Raw genomic sequence first — 14,628 nt, 5'->3', positions numbered from 1 at the left:
TATGTTTTCACGTACCATCGACGTGAAGAATTTTTGGAGTGTATAGTGGCGCATTCCATTGAATTTTTATGGGACCCCCACAACTATAGTCTATTTTATGAGGCTAGTCAAACGACAGAAGTACGCGCTCTGATGTTTACAGGGAGGGTGCAGGCACGTCAAACTCGAACAAACTACGCCTACCTAACATGCATCGAGCGGGCCTTCCCAAACAACACAATGCGATTTCGCGGGCCATCCCCATCGACAAAACAAACCGATTTCCAAGCAGGATTCGACCAGGCTTCTGGTCGCGTTGCCAGTCACACTAACACACTCGCAAAAGATGAGCAGTAGGCCTACCTTGCCGCATGCGGGTCCCCTGGATGTTTACGTTTTCAATCAAATCCGGTTAATGATGATTAATGACTGCGCGCAAGTCAAGCGTAGTTTTTGAAACTGGCTAACCCATAATTAGAAATTTTTATTTAATTTTTTTTCGCAAGTTAACGAGCGAATCGCAACGAAAAAAATACCTGATTAATTATTAAGTTTTGTATTGCTTTTACGACAGCTTTTGAGCCTATTTTGGCTCAAATTTCTCATATCTCTAATTTATCGAACAAGTACCTTTTCAACAATTACACGATATTCCAGCAAAACAAACGTGCGTGGAATTCAGTCAGTTGACGACTCTGCTGCCTCTGCTGAAACGTCTCGTAAAATGGCTTATAGGAACACTACCACCACTATAGGTGCAAAGGAGCAAAAAAATTAAGGAAAACAATTGTTTAAAATAGGTTTTTCGGCAAATCCTGAAGACAATACTGAATTAATGTTATTAATTAGTTATGATGCATCTATTAAAAATGTCATTTGTAAGCTTTTTGTTCGAAATAGTGCTAAATTGGCACTACCGACCATCACTATTGGTACTACCTCCCCTAAGGGAGCTTTTACCCTATCATTTTTCAAATCGGAATAAATGCATTTGAAGCTAAATGCAGGCGTTGGTCACGTAACGACGATGTATAGCTTCCCGAGTAGGTGGAAAAATCGGATGAATAGCATAGGGTATGTGTGCCATCAGTAATCTCATGCTCCCATTTTCATCCTATTCGAAAACAAGCGATTACGGCACCGATTGACTCCGTTCTTTTTGTTTTCATGGGTGCTCACTTCTAAAAAAAATACAAAAATAAGAAACAAAACAAATAGCGCTTCAATCCTTTGTTTTTCGTGGGATGAAAATGGGAGCCACATGCTTAATAAGGGAACCAATACCCTATTCGGTTATGATTGATTGAATTACTGAAGAGCAAAAACTGATGTTGGTTTGATTGATATAAGAGGTAAAAGAACAGTAATAATAGCAAAATCTAATATGGTGAACTACTCAATAATAGCTCGTTAAGATATTACAAGATCAAAACAATAGCAGACAAGATTTGTCAATAAAAAAAAAGAAAATCGGGTTAAGTACAGTTCCTTTGAATTCCACTAAGAATTTGCATCCTTTGACAGATAAGTATTTCGACCTCAACTGTAAGGTCGTCTTCAGTGTCTTGTACTTGACTCGACTCAAGTCGAGTCAAGTACAAGACACTGAAGACGACCTTACAGTTGAGGTCGAAATACGTATCTGTCAAAGGATGCAAATTCTTAGTGGAATTCAAAGGAACCGTACTTAACCCGATTTTCTTTTTATTTACAGATATTCCCCTAACAAGCCCAGGTTAATCATGAAGATTTGTCACTTTTTTCTAGAAAAAAAAATAAAATAAAAAAACGTCAACATCCAGCATCGAACCTACGACCTTAGGATTCACAGGCGGCGATGTTTACACTTCAACTGTGGCTCGCTGTTGTTAATAACATGGGAATAAGAACATGCGGTTCTTCGTTTCCACAGCTCAGAAAGGGACACATGGCATTTCACTAACATTGAGCCATTTCTATGGGTGTATGTGTTCCATTTCGTGCAGAAGAGCTAAACTTGTTCTTATGTAGAAATTTTCAGCTATTTCGGCAAGAACAAAAACTGATATCATATCACTTTGAGCTATTCGTTCGATATTCATTAGATTTTTGAATAACTCATCAAAATCACATCGAGCTATGACAGCAAAAAATGTTCAATTTGAGATACGATTTTGATATTCTCGTCTACCCGGGTTAGCATCATCCGCATAGAAGAGTACATATTACTCCAGGCGGAAATATCATCGTCATATCGTTGATGAACAGCAAAAGCAGCAAAGGGCCGAGATTATTGCCTTGAGGGTTGAGGGTACACCCGGTAAACGATCGGCCGCTCAGATAGGATCTGAATCACTCGACACAGCTGCGAGCCCGGCCAATTTTCTCCAGTTTCTTCAGAAGTATGAGGTGGTGAACTCTGTCAAAGGCGGCCCGCCAGCAGAAATGTGCCGGGACAGGAACCTCTTGAAGGATGCAAGTCGTGTATCGAGGTCAGAATCCTTAACTCGAATGAAGTGACTCGCCGTGTAAATCAAATAGAGAGTCATCTCATTTGAATCGAGATTTCTCACCACGATATACGATTCCGACTTTTGTCACGTCAATTCATATGGAGAATAAGCTCATGAGCACAATTAACACGACGATGGACGATACACGGTGAATATGCAAGACTACCAATCAATGAATGAATGAACGGAAATTGGCATGCAAATGAACAGTGCTGTGATAAACCACTACCCAAATCACGTCTGTCGTTCAACCGTAGTATTGCGTTTTAATATTTTTTATTTATCTTTTTTGTCAATTATTTTACTTTTACTAAACAAAATCTGTTCCAGTTTTTTTTTCATTGATTTTTTTTTGTTTATTATTTTTATCCAATGCACTCATTCCATTCCACATCCACTCGTAGTACTACTATTTCCATGTTTGTTTGCAGTTGCTGTGTCTGTTTTCATTTCGCTCACTTAAATTATCATAAGTCATTAAAATAACAATAAACATCTGTGTTTTCTTTTTCCGTTTTCACTATTTTCTGTTTGTGTTTTCAATTTCAGTTTATTTCCGGCTCGTGATCCTCTCGGGCGTAATCCTCTTTCCATCTTCTCTTGGCATGTGTTTGTTTTTATAAGTATTGTTTACTGCTATTCTGTAAGTCAAACGGGACGGACGATACGGTGACTGAACAAACTACGAGGGGTCATGTAAACCAAATGGAAGTAACTGAACTGGGAAACAATCTACAGCTCGTTCTGTCTTGTTCGACCAGCAGAATAGACACGATATACCATTGTTGCGAATGTCTATCTCTCAGTTATTCGAACTAGTTCCACGAACTGGGACATTAACAAAAAAAAAACAATTATTGGTAGCAATGTACAACAGTTCAACTGTAATAAACATCTGGATTCGTAAATTAATGAACACAAATAAAAAACTTTGGAAAATAAAGACATCTAGCAAAACAACTAGGTAGCTACAGAGAGATAGAAACATTCGAACAAGGCTATCATTGGCATATAGGTTTTGGGGGGAGTATTGATATTTTCGATTCAAGTGCAAATAAGCATTTTGATCATTTTTCTTCGCGGAATGAGAATTGAAGACCTACCAAGGCAGAGAGATAGAAAGATGCAATGCGTCTGAGGATGTTACTAAAATTGAATTTGGTTGATGGGATTCAAATTCTATGGTGTGTGATTGGTTTGGTGTGTGTGTGTGAAGTTCTCTAACAGATGCTGTTTGAAAGAAATAAAAGGAGAATTGATCGCCCTTGCAGAGTTACTGTTGCTGTGTCCACTTTGTATTACTCTTAGGCTATCGTAAGTAGCTAAAACTTTGTACAAAATGCAAATCAATGTCTAGGATGTATAATGTGCTTTGGAAGATGGATTGTTCCATTTTTTGGAGATATTTTGTGAAAGGATGGTTTAAGAAACAAGATGATACGGTGAAAATATCAGAAAAGAGAGTAGGAAGAGGGCTTCTGCTGCAACAGATGGAGCGATAATAGTCCCCGAATGGTGGAAGCTATTAATCCCCAGCATCCAGGCTGGATGAAACACTTCCGATTGAGAACTAATTTCCTGATTTGGATCAATTCTCCTTTATTTTTGTTTTTATATATGTATGAGGGTGTAGCTCTTGACTTGCTTTGCATTTTTTTTCCTATATAAAGAGTACTTTTAGCTTATCTTAATAGTTAACTTCCCTAGAATAAGGTATGCGCCGTTCCGGGTCTGAATTTGGGTCCGAGACGGAATACGTGAGGTGGCTCGAGACTTGGCATTTGCGGGGCATATTGGGATGATATTTGTTTGGTGCTTATAGTTTTTTTTGTTTGTTTACAATAATCCAACTATAGAAGAAGCCAAATGTCAATTAGAATGTAATGTTTGAGCAGACTTTTTGAAGTTATTTCTACATATAACTTCCCATTGTTTTAGCCCTCGGCAAATTGATCACATTTGTTTCAATTGGATGCACCCTATTTGACGTGCTTAGGTACCTTCATGATAACACAAATTATATCTCATCTTAGTAGTAGGTACTGCAGGTCGGACTCGATTGTCAGAGGACTTGTCGGACAATTATCCGGGGACTAGTTCCTTCTGTAGAAATTTCCAGTAATCCCATTTTTTGGTCACTTTAGAAATTCATGCTGAGAATTCCTCCAGAAACTTCTTCTGAGGATTCCTACAGGAATTCGTTCTGACGACATCTTCTCAAGAAAGCTCTGGATCAATGGATTACTCCAGCCTTCTTGGAATCCTTCCGAAAACACTTTCTGAGAATCCCAGTAATTTCATCTGATCTCTGGGAATTTGTCCAGGAATTCCATATAGGGATTATTCCAAGAGGATCTCTCCAGGAAATTCATCCATGGATTACGAACGCCTTCTATGGGTTCCTTTATAATATGGATTACTACAAGAGTTTAGTCTGGGATTTCTTTGAGAACTACATTTAGGGATTAATCCAGGATGGGTCTAAAAATTTCTTCAGGAAGGCTTTCAAGATAAAAAAAACTCTTGAAAAATTCCCAGAAGGGACTGCTGGAGGATTTCTAGATAAAACTTCTGGAAAATTTTCATAAGGAACTTTTAAAGGAATCCCAAAGAGAAAGAACTTCAGGAGGATTTCTTAAATGAGCTGCCGAAGGATTCCTGTTAACTCCTGAAAGATTAATAAAAGGAACTTCTGCACGATTCCCATATAAAACTCCTGCAGTGTTTCAGATGGAACTCCAGGAGGGCTCCCAGATTCACAGAAGGAACTCCTGATGGGGTTTTCCTCCAGGAAATACTGAAGCATTTTCTAAAGAAACTTTCAAAAGACTTCCAAAAGTAAGTGCTGGAAAATTTCTTTACGAAACTTTTAAAAGATTCCCATAAACAAGTCCTGGAGGAATCCCAAAAAAGAAATCCTGAAGGATTCTTTAAGGAACTTCTGACGGATTACTATGAAGAACCCCAAGGAACTTCTCTAGGATTTTCAGTCAGAAGGATTTCATAGAAAGAAATCCTGGAGGATTTCTAGAAGAAAGTCATGGAGGGTTTCTAGAGAAAAGTTCTGGAGAATTTCTAGAAGAAAGTCCTGGAGGATTCCTAGAAAAAAAATCCTGGAGGATTTCTAGAAGAAAGTCCTGGAGGATTTCTAGAAGAAAGTTCTAGAGGATTCTCAGAAAGCACTTTTGAAGGTTACCCCGAACGAATTTCGGGAGATTTCCAGAACGAACTCTTAGAGAATCCCCCAATTGAATCCCCAGAGAAAAGTACTAGAGGATTCTCAGAAATCACTTTTGAAGGCTACCTAGTAGAAAATCCAAGATTATTTCTAATGTGGAATCTGAAGAGATGAAATTTTAATAGAACTTCTGTAAAATTCTTTAAAATAAATGCTAGATTTAGAGAAGAAACTCCAAGAGGATTCCTGGATCCTGAAGGATTTCTAGATCGAATTACTGAAGGATTTTCAGAAACAAGTTCTGGGGGTTTCTATATGAAAGTCCTCAAGGATTTCCAGAAGATACTCCGGAAGACATCCGGAACGAATTTCTAGAGGATTCCCAGAGAAAATTTCAGAAGGATTCCAAGTAGGAAATCCTAGAACATTTATAAAAAGGATTCTAAGGGAAACTCTTGGAGGAATCCATGAAGGAACTTCTGTAGGATTGTTGAAAATGTAAGATTTTTAGAAGAAACTCCAAGAGAACTCCCATATCCTGGAGGATACCTTTAAAGAATCATTGAAGGATTCCTAGAAACAAGTACTGGAGGATTTCTAGATGGAAGTCCTGAAGGATTGCCAGAAGATACTTCAGAAGAATTTCAGAACGAACTCCCACCGGATTCCCAGCACATTTCTGAAGTGAATACTGATGGAATACTGATGAGAAATTGGCAGAAACTATTGGATGAATCCATGAATGAATACATGGATGAAATACAGAAGAAACTTCTGTAGAATTCTTAAAAATTCAGGATTTTCAAAAGAAACTCCAAGAGACTTCCAAATTCTGGAGGATTTCTAGAAAAAATCATTAAGGGATCAACAGAAACAAGTTCTAGAGGATTTCTAGATAACAGTCATGAAGGATTCCCAGAAGATAGTCCGGGAGACTTCCAGAACGAACTCCTAGAGGATTCCCAAGCACATATCTAAAGTGGATTCTGAAGGAAAACTGGCAGAAACGGAATCCATGAACGAATACATGGATAAAATCCATAAGGAACTTCTGTAGAATTCTTAAAAAATGCAGGATTTTCAAAAAAACTCCATATCCAGGAGGATTCCTAGAAGGAATCATTGTAGGATTCCCGGAAACAAGTTCTGGAGGATTCCCAGAAGCAAGTTCTGGGGGATTTCTAGATTAGAGTCCTGAAGGATTCCCAGAAGATACCCCGGGAGACATCCAGAACGAACTCTAAAAGGATTCACAGAGAAAAGTCCTGGAAGATTCCAAGAACAAAACCTTTTGAAGGATACCTAATAGATAATCCTAGAACATTTCTTAGGTGGATCCTGGAGGGAAGCTGGCAGAAACTCTTGGATGAGCCCACAAACGAATACATGGATGAAATCCAGAAGGAACTTTTTGGAGTTCTTAAAAAATGCAGGATTTTCAGAAGAAACTCCAAGAGGACTCACATAAACTAGAGGATTCCTAGAAGGAATCATTGAAGCATTCCAAGAAATAACAAGTTCTGTAGGATTTCTAGATGAAAGTATTGAAGGATTTCCAAAAGATACTCCAGGAGACTTCCACAACGAACTCCTCGAGGATTCCCAGGAAGCATTTTGAAGAATACCTACTAGATAATCCTGAAACATTTCTGAAGTGGCTTCTGAAGGTGAATTGGCAGAAACTCTTGGAGGAATCCATGAAAGAATATATGGATTAAATCCAGAAGGAACTTTTGTAGAGTTCTTAAAGAATGCAGGATTGTCAGAAAAAAACTCCAAAAGGACTTTCAGATCCTGGAGGATTCTCAGAAGGAATTATTAAACGATTCCCAGAAGCAACTTATGGAGGATTTCTATATGAAAGTCCTGAAGGATTCCCGGAAGATACTCTGCGAGACTTCCAGAACGAACTTGTAGAGAATTCCCAGAAAAAAAGGTCTGAAGGATTCCCAGAAAGCATTAGAGAGCATTTGGTAGGAAACACTAGAACATTTCTAAAGTGGATTCTGAAGGGAAACTAGCAGGAGTTCTTGAAGGAATCCATGAACGAATACATGAATGAAATCCAAAGAGATCTTCTGTAGGATTCTTGAAAAGAACTTGTGCTGGTATCCCAGAACAAATCCTCTAACAATCCCAGACGAAACTCTTGGAGGAATCCCAGACGAAGCTTCTCAAGGGAATGCCAGAAGTAACTCATAAAGGAATCCAATAAGTTCTGGAGCATTTTTAGAAGTTCTGAAGGTTTCCCAGAAAATACTCCAGGAGATTTCCAGAACGAACCCCTTGAGGATTCCCAGAGAGCACTTTTGAAGGATACCTTATTAGATATTCCTAGATCATTTCTTATGTGAATTTTGAAGGGAAACTGGCGAAGTTCTTGGAGGAATCCATGAACGAATACATGGATAAAATCCAGAAAAAACTTATATAGAATTCTCAAAAAGGACTTGTGCTGGTATACCAGAACAAGTCCTCCAACAATCCCAGAAAAACTCTCGGGGGAATCCCAGAAAAAATTTCCTAAGAGAATGTCAGAAGTAACTCATAAAGGAATCCGTGAAGGAATTTCTGGAGGAATCTCAGAAGAAATTCAGAGAGCATTTTCTGGTGGAACTTCTAATGAGGAAAGGGTTTGGGTTAAACCCAGAATAAATTCCTTGAGAAGTTCCAACTCCTGAAGGAATCACCGTATGTAATCAAGGAGGAATTTAGTAAGGGACTGCTGGTCGATTCCTAGAAGGAACTCTTGATGAAATCTCAGAAGAAACTCATGGAGAAATCCCAGGAATCAAGTGAATGAATTCCTCAGGGTATCTCAGGGTATCTTAAAGCAATTCCATGTGGAACGTCTAATGACAATCGCAAAGGAACTACATACTGGAGAATCCACGGAGTAATTCTAGTGGAATGAAGTAACTCCTAAAGGGATTTCAAGGGAAACTTTTGCAAAAAAAAAACAAGAAGAAAATATTGGCTAAAGATTTGCATGCTTTTTCCGAAAAAAACATGTGTGAAAAACAAATCCAATATTGTAGAACATTCACTCTCGATAACTGGACAAAAGCGAAGACCATTTATCACAGAAAACAGGCGTAACACCTAAAACAATTTCCATGGAATGTCCAGTTCACACTACCACCACCATGTGGAAATGTTTCACGAAACCTTCTTTGTGCCGCAACACCAATAGAAGGCGCTAGTGTGAAACGTCAAACGCAAAGAAAAACACTGGACGCGCCTCTGGTTGTGAAAGCCACAACTATGGAGATTTATTACGATCATTAAAAGTCTTACGTCTGTTTGTCTGTGACTTCAGCGAGAAGACTATGAACACTGCTGAAAATCGAGAGACACTGCTAGCAGCGCACCCCACGGATGAGGGTAGAACTATTCGTGGCAGTGTGTATACTTCGGGATCCAAAGCAGATAGAACAGTATCGTCTTCGGCTAAGTTCTTCAGAAAGTCAAGAGCAATCTGGTGGTTCAGCAATAAGAACCTTCTACAAACTGCTTACCAGTTTTAAGGCTTTTTTCGACCGATTCCTGATCTTCCACGTCCGATAGGGTAAATCCGCATTGTAGTTCATTAATTATTGACTAATTTTGAGAACCGTCCCGCCAGGTATTCCGTCTCCTGTCCGAATCTCCCGCCGCCACATCCATCCCAACCCGGAACAACGCACAGCCCCTTTGATAAAGTCTATACATTGAAGGATGCCTGAACAATATCTCATCATCATCGTGTTTGATTTGATAGGGTATAACAACTTATTTTCTGTTTGTTTCGCTTCTTTGCTTCATCCCGCGTCTGTTCTCTCGTCTCAAGTACAGTTAAGTTCTCCTAGTAGTAGTACAGTCGGAACCCGCTCGTTGAGCCACAACCTCCACCCAACCAACGAATTCGATTCGCTAGTTGGGTGAAGTGACAGCAGCACAAGGGGCGTGCGCATTGTTTTTTTTTAAATCATGTTTAGGTTGGAAGCAAAAAGGAAAATTTTTCAATTTTTTCACATTTAGAACAATACTGATACGTTTTGCAAGATACATATATGGCCAATGCAGGAAATAATTATTTTCACCCATTTTTAGTCGGTGAAGTGAAAATATAGATGTTTATGAAACCACCCGGACCAAAAGCAAGCACAAAACGCTTTCAATGATCGACAAAATAAAGATTACCGATGTTTTGCATTTGTTTCGAAGTAATTGTACATATTCTTTTTTTTTTAAAGAAATATGAAATAGAAATTCTTTTCGATTATTAGTAAAGTTTAAGAAACCAAAAACTCATTAGCTCACCCCTCGGAATTACAGATTGGTTGTCATTTTCAGTTTGACATTGAATTATGACATCCAGGTACTTTTTAGTTGGCTGACAGCCCAACTAACGGGGCCCCAACTAAAAAGTCACCCAACTATTAAGCCCCCAACCAGCGAGTCATGACTGTAGTAGTATTTTCTAAACAGAAAAATAAACTCGTTCTCTATTCTCTCCGTTTAGTATGTGGTACGTCGGTGTTTGGGTGTGTGTGTGTGTATGCGTGTGTGTTTGTATGTATATAAGTATGAGTGTCTTCATCAGTTTTTACAAGGATTCAAAATCCTTCAGTTCTTGTCCCACTTCTTTTAGCGATGAATCCCCCAGCATTTCACCGCTGGGAATAAACAAATTTAACAAACTATGACATCAAACGGAAAAATTTTATTCGACTTTCCATAATCATCGTAAACAAGTGGGCAAAGGTAAACAAAAGAAATGAAAAAAAAAAATATGCTACTAATATGATATTTTCACGTGGCAATTTTTTAGTGCGAAGTAGTCGCAGAGTACCGCTTAATTTATACATCTAGCGTTCCGATCCTTCATCGATCTTTTTCCCCTTTTATATAGGTAGTTAAACTCCGTTTCCGTCCGTGTTGCGTCTCCGTTTCGTTCGTGTGTCTTCCGCTCAATTCAATTATTAAAGCATCCTACAATCGTACTATCGTGTAATGTTTTTGTGTGAAGCTTATACACTAGATTTAGTTTACTTTTTTTTTGTTTATGTAATTACAGTTGATCCGCGCTGTGCAAACCTCTTTTCCCTTGAATCACGTGGAACATATTACATTGTTTGTTTCTGTTTTTCTTTTTATATAATCGGCGACGGGAAAAGAGCTTCGACAGTTAATGATTTCTTGTCTCTACCTCGAGAATAGGATCAGTATTCTTCCTTCAGTAGAATATATTTCATATACAGTAGTAGAAAAGCGGGTCGCCGGGGATCGTCCGCCACACGCCACACCCGGGATGACACATACATTCCGCAATAAATCCTATAAAATAATTTAATTCCTTCAATTCAAGAAGGAGAGAAGGGAAAAGGCCTAAGTTCCTCAAATTCGACTGTACAAAAAACTGCGCAGTTATGTATGTGCCATGTGCCTTCCGAGGAAGGGAGCGGTGTTCCCGGCGCGCCTCCAAAACCCCATTTTCTCAACATCATAGTACTCTAACTTAACGCCTATACTATGCTCGCGCACACACGAAACAAAAATTTTTGCAGCACGCGCGGCGCGCCTTTGTCTCCAATGCGTCTGTTACCGTCCCGTTCAAGACATGGTGTGGTCCGGTTCCCGTTCCGGTTCCGATTGCCGCGTTCCGCTGGTGGAGGTCATCTTGCGCTTCAACTCTGGCGAGACGTATCGGAACCGAGATTTGTCATAGTTTTGCGATCCGGGCGGCGGCGGCGGTGGCGGAAGCATGACCTCGGCCGTCCCGGCGGTGTTGCTGTTGTTGTTGTTGGTACTGGTCATAATTGTCGTCGTTGTACGTGTCGGATTGTTACTGCTGCTGCTGATGCTGTTGCTATTCTGGCCGTCCTTTGTCCATACTAGGTTAGGGTGTTTGGTGCGAGTAGTCGTAACAGTAGGATTAGCGGCGTTCTTCGATGCTGCTGCTGCTTGAGGAGGGCGTCTTGCTCCTACCGTGGCGTGATACGTCTTGTGGCGCGGATTTTCCTCCGGGCGGCCTGCTGCTGCGTTTGACCAGGTATACTTGTGGCGCTGCATTGAGAGAGTAAATCGATTATTGTTATGTTTATGATGGAAGGAAGAGCAAGGTAAAATTCAAACACGCAAACATGCATCCACAACACGCGAGGCAAATTTTGAAAGACCTAGGTACTTGTTTGAGAAAATGTGTCGACATTGTTATCAATGAACGAGTAAAACATACGTAAAGCCTTATTAAAACAGTTTATAGAAAATTGCGAAAAAAAAAATCACCTAGTTCTGGTTCTGGAATCACTTTGCTTGTCGAAGACCGCTGTTTGGCATATAGTTACCTACAAGGCTACAAGAATATACTGGAAAAACTTGTAATTAGAAGGCACGAAATGTTGCTAATTGGCAAATTGAGAGATGAAATTTGTGAAAAAAATCGCGTTCTGGTGGGATTCGAACCCACGACTCCGTATTCGCTAGACCGGCTAAGCCACAGAACAGGTAATGGTTCTGCGGAATAGAAAACCAAACTGACTCCGAAGCCGCACCGTGAACACTCCTATTTCTAGACGAACATTTGAAAAGGGCCTATCTGCTTTGCGTAAACAAACATGTTTTTGTCTCTGTAGGGCCTATCTGCATCCACCCACGCACATCAACACCCTTATCAGAAAGAGTGTTCTTCAAGCTATCTGTTAAGGGTGTTGATGTGCGTGGGTGGATGCAGATGGGTTCTACGGAGACAGAAACATGTTTGTTTACAAAAAGCAGATAGGCCCTTTTCAAATGTTTGTCTAGATTTCACAAACTCATCTCTCTAGCTCACAAACTCATCCGGTCTAGCGAATACGGAGTCGTGGGTTCGAATCCCACCAGAATGCGATTTTTTTCACAAATCTAGACGAACATTTGAAAAGAGCCTATCTGCTTTGCGTAAACAAACATGTTTTTGTCTCTGTAGGGTCCATCTGCATCCACCCACGCACATCAACACCTTTATCAGAAAGAGTGTTCTTCAAACTATCTGTTAAGGGTGTTGGTGTGCGTGGGTGGATGCAGATGGGCCCTACAGAGACAAAAACATGTTTGTTTACAAAAAGCAGATAGGCCCTTTTCAAATGTTCATCTAGAAATTTCATCTCTCAATTTGCCAATTAGCAACATTTCGTGCCTTCTAATTACAAGTTTTTCCAGTATGTTTCAGACATACCAGCAAATCTGGTAAAATGCCAGTAAAATGGGCAATATGTATCATTGTGCTACAAGAATATCAAGGGGCTGTCCATTAATTACGTAAGGGAATTTTAGCGATTTTCTGATACCCCCTCCTCCCCTTGTAAGATTTTTTGTATGAGGACCCAAACAATTTTGTATGGCGCGTAAGATTTCTCAAACCCCCCCTCCCTCCACAAACCCTTATGTAATTAATGGACAGCCCCCAAAGGGTTTAATCTGAGTATCGCGGACTAACTCGGGAGCCAAACATCGAAGATAGAGATTATGTTATGCCCGTGTAGCTGCCGGCTTAGAATAGCACTACGGATCACCTGTTCCGGGAGTAAAAGTCCACCAAACAGGTAATTTCAATCCAAGGGATGAATGGTTGAATGGTTGAGGGGGTTCAAAACATACTCGATCTTTAACGGAGCCCGTAGCGTTGTAGATCACCTTTTCGGGTTGCGTTGCGGTGAAGGATCTACCAAAACAAAATCTAGTGTCTTCCTATTTTTCAATTTTGGAATATGTGTTTTGGTAATTCAAGGAATTATAGTATTTAGTCCTTGCTACTGGTGACTTTCAGTTTTTGAATGAAAATAAGTTTACCAACTTTACTTTGCATTCAGTTAAAAACCTCACCACCTGAGGCTAAACTCAATGCAAGGGAACTAAAATTGGGTTTAGGATCCATCTGTGCTAACTCATCGAAGACTGGAAAGTGCTAGTACGCAAGGAACATGCTAGAATCTTTATTACTGAACATATTTTTCATTATTGGAATGGCATTGCTTTGTTGCTAATGTTAAAACCCGGGTTCTAAACTTCTTACTGGGGAGAATTTAGCGGTAAACAAGGGTGATGCTAGGTTTCCGATGCATAGCCAATTATCAGTACTCTTGTTTTGTTTTCCATGAGAAAGAAATGTCTGAGAAAACAAAACAAAAACTGTATCAATATCTATCAAAATCTTTATTGCTCTTCAATGGCAATTGAGTAATGCGACATGCACTACACTAAGGATACGGGTAAAGTCACAATAGATCTAAAAACTGGTCGTAGTGACAGACCCGGAATAAAAAAAAAGTTAAACCTTGTTGAACCTGTGTGATTGATTGAAGAGTGTTGTTATCTAAGTGCTGCGGATATAATCAAAACTGTTGTCACGATATCTCTATTTGCCGCTGTCAAGCCGTTGGAAAGCGAAGAGAAAGATAAACATTGTTTTGAACCAATTTTAGCTAATTTTGTAACAACTATCCATCAAAATTTCCATCGCGAATGGAAAATAATAAACTTTGAACACGAGGTCAAAATTGGAATATCATGTATATTGTTAATTAATTTTATATGAGTACATTTTAGCGTGCATTCAGCAGTCTAGCATTCCGCGCAAGCGCGCAGCACTGCTGTCGACAGTACACAGTAAAACTGCTCAGCACTAAAATGTGTAAGCCCTACTCATAAGTGCATAATTTCCAGACCACACAAAAATGTGTTACAGTTACACATTCTCAAAAACAGCTCGTACACTCGTCTAGATGCGAAATGTCGATATTTTTATTGTTTTCGAAGGTCACTAGTAAACCTAGCTAGATTGCTGTACAAAAATATTTGCGAATTTAACGATTTTGCGGACACAGGAGCTGATTTTGTGAATGTGCAAGGGTTACACATTTTTGGTGTAGTCTGGAAATTATGCACTTTTGTGCTGAGCGGCGTTAGCGTGTATAAAATACGATAAACAGAGCCGACTGGTTCCTTCCGAACAAGTAT

General features: G+C 39.6%; 1 protein-coding gene across 3 annotated transcripts in view; it reads right to left on the bottom strand.

Annotated features, from left to right (window-relative positions):
• Positions 1-2,730: 2,730 nt before the first annotated feature.
• LOC109432974 (nuclear pore complex protein Nup153) overlaps positions 2,731-14,628 on the bottom strand; it is a 71,518-nt gene continuing 59,620 nt past the window's right edge. For 2 of the 3 annotated variants that reach the window (XM_029878368.2, XM_029878369.2), the window contains one exon: positions 11,474-11,697. In XM_029878368.2, coding sequence (XP_029734228.1) covers positions 11,616-11,697 — 82 coding nt within the window. In that variant the 3' untranslated portion in view covers positions 11,474-11,615. Of the gene's footprint in view, positions 11,698-14,628 lie in introns of all 3 variants that reach the window. The other variant, XM_029878367.2, reaches the window with a different exon arrangement.

Source organism: Aedes albopictus, chromosome 1, assembly GCF_035046485.1.
Source record: "Aedes albopictus strain Foshan chromosome 1, AalbF5, whole genome shotgun sequence".
In the NCBI taxonomy this organism is placed as follows: domain Eukaryota; kingdom Metazoa; phylum Arthropoda; class Insecta; order Diptera; family Culicidae; genus Aedes; species Aedes albopictus.
The sequence above is the reverse complement of the archived record's forward strand: the minus strand, read 5'-3'. Positions and strand labels throughout refer to the sequence as shown.